Below are 7,178 nucleotides of genomic sequence, written 5' to 3' on the forward strand. Positions count from 1 at the left end.
ACCTCCCACTGTATAACCCCCATCTCATTCCCCAGTCAATCCTGTCACTGTAGAGACTTTTGCTGTGTCTGTCTGTACGCAGTTAATCTATTCCTCAGTTTCTCCCACCCTGAGCATATTGTTCTTCACGGATTCTGTTTAGCTGAACATGGATCAATCTCTGATGTTTGTTTGTGTAAACAGGACAGCCTTTCTTCGGTTGGAACGCCTCATAAAAGGGACTCGTTCACCTACACCACATGGTTGGATGACAGTGTGAGCATGATGAGTGCAGTGAGTGCGGGCAGCTTGGCAGGTGCGTTTCAGCAGGTTCATATCTGGTCTCCACTTACACAATACATCGGAATCAAATGTCCCTCATTCATAGGCATGTAGAAAATAGGAGTAGGCCATTCAGCCCTTCAAGCCTGCACTGCAATTCTTTAGGATCGTGGCTGATCATCCAACTGTCATCAGCCTGTTCCCACTTCTCCCCCACATTGTTCCCACTGAAGCTAATGACCACACTTACCTATTAGCTTTCCAATATCTGACTGAGATGATCTTGAGCACCTTACATCTCATTGCAGTGTTTTTAAATCTCGTAATAAACCATTGCACACAAATTCATTACATCATTGTGAAAATAATTAGCATATCTGAACTTGTGGCAAATGATCTTGGATGCAACATAGTCAGATCAAGAAAGAAACAAGGCAAAGATCGACCCTTGGAATAAAAAGAAAGAAAAAGCAAGCATCTAGAACAAAATGAAGGCAGAGGTTCTGAGCGAACATTTTTGAGCTTGATGTTGGGTGTAGAAGGTTGAGTCTTGTTCCTCGTGTTTCACTGGAACATTGCAGCAGACTGTGGACAGAAAGATGCAGGGGGCATGGTGAAGGATTAACATGACAAGCGAGCAGAAATGCAGGGTTGTGCTTACATTCAGAGCAGAGGTGTTCTGCAAAGCGGTCTCTGAGTCTACGTCAGGTCTCCCCAATGTAGAGGAGACCACATTGTGAGCAGTGAATACAGAGGGTACTCGGGGATCACAGGAAGTACAGGTAAATTGCTGCCTCACCTGGAAGACAAGTCTTGGCCAATGAGGACGGAGCAGTATTGCATCTCCTGTGTTTGCACAAAAAGGTGTAATTGGGAAGGGAGGGAGTGCCAAGGGTGACTGAGGAGTGGACTGGGGTATGGAGAAAGGACTGGTTTGTGTGAAATGCTGGATGGAGAGGCACGTGTTTGATAGTTGCACCACACTGACGATGGTGGGAATGACAGATCTTGGTGAGGTGGGGCGTGAGGTAAAAGAGGACCCTACTGACCACACTGGGCAGGAGTTATCAGTTAACGGAAAAGGAAGACGTCTTAGAAGGACTGGTGGGGAAAGCAGAATTTTCAGGATAGGTGCCTCAGAGATGGAGGAACTGGGATTTTGGAATGGAGTCTTTACAGGAAGCAGGATGTGAGGAAGAGTAGTTGAGGTAGTGTTTCTTCACTGTGTCCAAATGTCACTCTTTCTGACGGTGCATCATGAACTCTTTGTGTTTCATCTCCCTGGGCCTACTCCCTTTGAAACAGCTTCTTCTATGTTTTTTCCTGCCTTTCCTCCCCTACCACCGGGTTTAAAAACTGTAACATTTCCCTTCAGTCCTGATGAAAGGTCATTGACCCAAAACGTTAACTCAGCTCCCCTCACCCCCACAGAAGCTACTGGACCTGCTGAGTTTCTCCGGCAGCTCTCTGAACGTGTGCTTTCATTACATTTGTTTTTGTCAGTTCTGGTGTCTGTTGATTAGAATCTTTAGCCTCATTCCAATATCAGACATATTCTGAGTCCTTGTTTTTATGGATTCACAATTCTCTTCTCGATCAATTTCCTTCTTCAGTTACATTTACAAACCTCTGGCTAAGAATTGGTTTGTAGCTATTTTTAGGCTCTAATTAGGTGACACATTCAGAAATGCACTCAAGGCTCCTACAAGATTGACCATTGAATTAAATTCGCATAATTTTGTTAAAATGTTGTCAATTGGCTCACTATCAATCTGGGTTTCCAATCTGTCCCGCCTGGCACTGAAGAGGCCAGCTAGTGTGGGAATCTCTCACTAAGGCAGAACTACAGAAATACTCTGTGATTAACACTTGGTAAACTCTCAAACCAATCCCTTGGAAAACTTTGAAATCTTCCTGGAGAAGAGGTGAGCAGTTTAGGATGCAGGAAGTGGATTACAACTTGGGAACACTTAGAAAGCCCTTTTGAACTAGGAGACTAAACCAATTGAGGGTCTTGCCTATCAATTTTGAATTTTTTTTTCCTTCTCAACATCCAGCCACATTGATGGGTTGACCACTGGCCTAGGCAGAGGGCCAAGGTCTGTTGTTTCAGGGGAGATTGTGGAGCATATTGGATGGGGAGGTCAGGGAGGTGGAGGAGACTGTGGGGAAGAAGGTGGGGAAATGTGTCACCAAATCATTGGGCAATAAACTTGGGGCGGTGGATCCAGGACAGGGCGATATCTGATTGTGCCTTTAAAGACTAGCTACGATCAGCAGGAGGTTGGCTTGTGGGGTCAAGCAGGATATCGTCGGAGGCAGCAAGAAGGTCCTCGTGTTCTTCCCAACAACTTTCGTCAGCCTGAGTTATTCCTCAATGTGAGATTTCTACAGCACCCATCTTTGTTATCTCTTCTGAGTAAGTCTATCCGTGCCCTTTAGAATAGATTGATGAGATCCCAGCTCAGCAACTGACTGAATAGAACTTGCTTCCTGATTCTTTTACACAATTCATTTCCACAACTGTTTTCAGCAAACTGCTCAAATTAATTTGAAAAACTATAAACGTTCACAACTTTAAAAAGGAAGTTTAAAAACAATTGCTACCCGAAGGTTGCAGGAACAGCAACTCATATTCCGCTTGGGAACTCTGCAGCCTAATGGTATCAATGTGGACTTCACAAGCTTCAAAATCTCCCCTCCCCCTACCGCATCCCAAAACCAGTCCAGCTCGTCCCCGCCTCCCTAACCTGTTCTTCCTCCCACCTATCCCCTCCTCCCACCTCAAGCCCCACCCCCATCTCCTACCTACCACCCCAGCTCACCCTCTTGACCTGTCCGTCCTCCCTGGACTGACCTATCCCCTCCCTACCTCCCCACCTACACTCACCTTTACTGGCTCCATCCACGCCTCTTTGACCTGTCTGTGTCCTCTCCACCTATCTTCTCCTCTATCCATCTTCTATTCACCTCCTCCTCTCACCCTATTTATTTCAGAACCCCCTTCCCCTCCCCCATTTCTGAAGAAGGGTCTAGGCCCGAAACGTCAGCCTTCCTGCTCCTCTGATGCTGCTTGGCCTGCTGGGTTCATCCAGCTCTACACCTTGTCATCTCAGATTCTCCAGCATCTGCAGTTCCTACTATCTCTGACAATGAAGTAGCTTTTGTAAACATTTTCTTGTCAGAATGATCCTTAGTTTGAAAGTTGCCTGAGCTTCATACACTTGACAGTTCAAACACAATGTCAAGTGTCAGAGCCCTCTAAACAACTTTGGAGCTTAAAGGGTATTTTTTTCAGTGTTTTGTCATGCACATACTAGTCTTGCCAACTCTTTAATGTGTGTAGGTGGCCCACGGCCAGTCCTGGATGGTAACCGAGCCAATGACTTACCGAGACCAGAAATCAAAATTAAACTCGAGAGAACCGAGCAGCAGAAACTCAACCAGGTAAGAAAATGTCACAGATCATTTTGTTCCTGGTGTATTTTTACTGCATTTGTCCACTCTGTGCTTGTACAAATTGTGGATTCTGAGCCTTGTGTTTGTTGGCAATTTTGTTCTGTTCAGCATTAATTTTCTGTGAAAGCTTTTTTATTTTGATAAAAGTAAAATTCAGCAACCTTTGATGATTTTTTTTATCTGTGTGTGCTAAAGTTTTGGTTCAGTGTGTTATTTTCACAGCCAGGCAGAAAATGAAACGTACAAAACGTTACCAGTATGGCTCGGGGTTTTCAGGAACTTCATGCCCTCCCCCACCACCAAACTCACTGAAAAATTATAAATTCATTGATTAAAACATTAAGCTTATCAAACCTTTGAGACACACACACTCTTCCAACACAACTTTTCATTCACTTTCCACACGAGTGAAGAAAGAAAAATTGCGATAATTTTTGTTATTAAAAGTGTGAAGTCCTATTTATTTTGCACCGATCATTGTCACTGTGAAAAAGACATTAGTGTGGCCATGGGAAAGGAGGAGTGGGATTAACTGAGATAACAAGGTGCAGAGCTGGATGAACACAGCAGGCCAAGCAGCATCGTAGGAGCAGGAAGGCTGATGTTTCGGGCCTAAAGGCTTTTTTAAAAAATTCACAGGGTGTGGGTGGCACTAGCTGGACCAGCGTTCATTACCCAGCCCTAATTGCCCAGAGGGCAGTGAGGAGCCAATCACATTGCTGTGGGTCTGGAGTCACATTTAATCCAGTCCTAGATAAATTTTCTTCCCTAAAGGACATTAGTGAACTAAATGGGTTTAACCTCACAATCAGTAATGGTTTCTTGGCCACTGTTAGACTGTTAATTCCAGATTATTTTTGAATTCAAATTCCACCATCTGCCATAGCAGGATTTGAACCCAGGTCCCCAGAACATTACCTTGGTTTCTGGATTAATAGTCTAGTGATAATACCAACAGGCTGTCACCTACCCCTGACCCAGGCACCATTGGTCAAATAGTTTCCTTCTGTAGTAAATGTTAGAGACACTTAGTGGACCAGTCAGTAGCTGGAAACAAAATATGCTGGAGATCACAGCAGATCAGGTAGATCACCCGCTTTGATCTCCAGCATTTTTTGTTTTGAGTTCAGATTCCAGCATCTGCAGTAATTTGCTTCTAATATCTGGAGACAGATACCGTATAATGTTTCTGTTCTGTGGGTTCTGATGATGAACAATTTTCAAACAGAACAAACTCAGTTTACCTTTATAACTTATTAATCCAGGGTCCCCAACCTGTTTACATTGTAAATGGTTAATTCTAGTAAACCATTTCAACACACAAACGGATTTACATTAGCCCAACACCCATTGTTGAATGAATCTAGAATCTTATACTTAGCAAGGCTCAGTTACAGAGTGGAGTTGGAATTCACGAGCTGCACACTGGGAAAGTTCGTCTTTCAGATTTCTTTACAAAGTTCCTTCATACATACACTGTAGATGTATGTGTGTGACACTATATACAGACAGAGAAGTTTTACTTACTAGTGAATACAACACAGCAAATGTATATCTGCTTTAATTGTTCTTATGGATCCAAAGAATGTTGGAGCTGAGGAAAATTTGGATAATAAAACTGTTAAAATTGGTTGCATACACATTGTCTTGTAATTAAATACCAATGAGCTGCCAGAAGATGTAGTGGAGGCTGGTATAATTACAACATTTAAAGGGCATCTGGATGGGTATATGAATGGGAAGGGGTTTAGAGGGATATGGGCCAAATACTGGCAAATGGGGCTAGATTTATTTAGGATACCTGGTCAGAATGGCTGAGTTGGACCCCCGAGCGTCTGTTTCCGTGCTGTATATCTATATGACTCTATGACTCATGAGTATAAACAATCATCAATTCTTCAATTGTATATGCCACGATATGTTATTTCTTGCAAACTGTGCATTTTGCATGTTGTCTCACAATATATGTTCATGTATGAATTCAACACTTCAGTCCATATAATAGTGTCAACTGGGGATTCTATCTGATCATTATAATCCTCTTCCTATATCAGTCTTAAAACAGATTGCAGATATGAACTGACAATTGTATATTTTCACCTGGAATAATTTCCATCATTGTCCAGTTTCACATTGTTTTTCAAGTCCACACAAGTTTAAGAATAGTTTGTACTGAACAAAGTGACTATGATATAGAAAAGCCACTATTCATGAGCTTGTTAGGCAATCTGCTGTTATCAACAAAGAATTTCAGTTGTAGCGTATTGACTGGCTCATTGTGTCCATTCTAGGTGTGTGATTTTAGAATTCAACTGAGTGCTGCGCCTTTCAGGTTTTCTGTGTCTGCTCAGAGCTATTAGCACAATTGATCAGATCTGGCTGTTACTAAAAGTTTAAATGTTCCAATTCTGATTAGATAGGTTGCCAATAACCTGTATGAGTAGGTTATGTGTAAATGAGTGTGAAAACACAATAATTTGCATTCATTCATATACATTAAAAAGGTTGACATCTGTAGCACAACAGCAGGGTCATAGAACAAAGAAAACAGGAATGGGAGTAGGCTGTTCACCCTTCGAGCCTGCTTCACATACCCTTCAGTCCCTTTAGCCTTGAGGACTATATCCAACTTCTACCTGAAAACATTCACTACTTTGACCTCCATAGCTTTATGTGACAGAGAAATCCACAGGCTCCCTACTGTCTGGGAGAAGACATTTCGTCTCAGCTCAGTCCAATCTGATCAAACTGTCCAGCTAGAAATTGGTCAAAGCTGATACTGTGAACAGTATCATTTGTTTAATGATTGTGAGAAGTAGAAAACAGAAATGAGAAAGAAAAATGGTAACATTTACTAAATAAATACTGAGAAAACATGTCAACATCCTAATGATGCATTTACCTTCCAATACAACGTGATAGCAGGCCCACTCCAGGCTCGTACTCTGAGTCACAATTGCTTCCACAGAATCTGAGACTCCTCTAAAGAAGATTTTGTAACAAATTTGAGAAGAACTATGTTCAAGTTGCTACTTCCCATTTCTTTCTGGATGTTCCACAGCGAACACACAAAAATACAAACTTGCCTTTAATAGAGTTCTCCATTCAATTGGCTGGGCTGGAGCCTCCTCACTTGGTGCAGTCCAGCAGAGTCAAGGATTGCTTATGGCCCACAGAGAAAGGGAATATTTTAGAAGCCAATGTCCCCACTTTCACAACAATTCCTGTCCCATTCCAACTGTAAAGGTCCTGAGACCACTTTCACGTTTACAGATAGACGTCAGTGAGGGACTAGGTGGCTGTAGGGCTAGACTTCCACATGGGTATGAGGCTAGAGTACCACATGGGTGTGAGGCTAGAGTACCAGGTGGATGTGGGTTTAGAGTACCAGGTGGGTATGAGGCTAGAGTACCAGGTGGGTGTGAGGCTAGAGTACCAGGTGGGTGTGAGGCTAGAGT

At 42.8% G+C, this 7,178-nt stretch overlaps 1 protein-coding gene across 1 annotated transcript in view; it reads left to right on the forward strand.

The window, feature by feature from the left end:
- The window catches only part of rap1gapa (RAP1 GTPase activating protein a), a 151,761-nt gene that overhangs the window by 133,927 nt on the left and 10,656 nt on the right, over nucleotides 1–7,178 (forward strand). Inside the window, exons 21-22 of the mRNA XM_048614853.1 lie at nucleotides 184–295; nucleotides 3,608–3,708. Of these exons, the coding sequence (XP_048470810.1) occupies nucleotides 184–295; nucleotides 3,608–3,708 (213 nt within the window). The remainder of the gene's footprint in view (nucleotides 1–183; nucleotides 296–3,607; nucleotides 3,709–7,178) is intronic.

The sequence above is a fragment of the Rhincodon typus genome, chromosome 31, assembly GCF_021869965.1.
Source record: "Rhincodon typus isolate 14 chromosome 31, sRhiTyp1.1, whole genome shotgun sequence".
Classification (NCBI taxonomy): Eukaryota; Metazoa; Chordata; class Chondrichthyes; order Orectolobiformes; family Rhincodontidae; genus Rhincodon; species Rhincodon typus.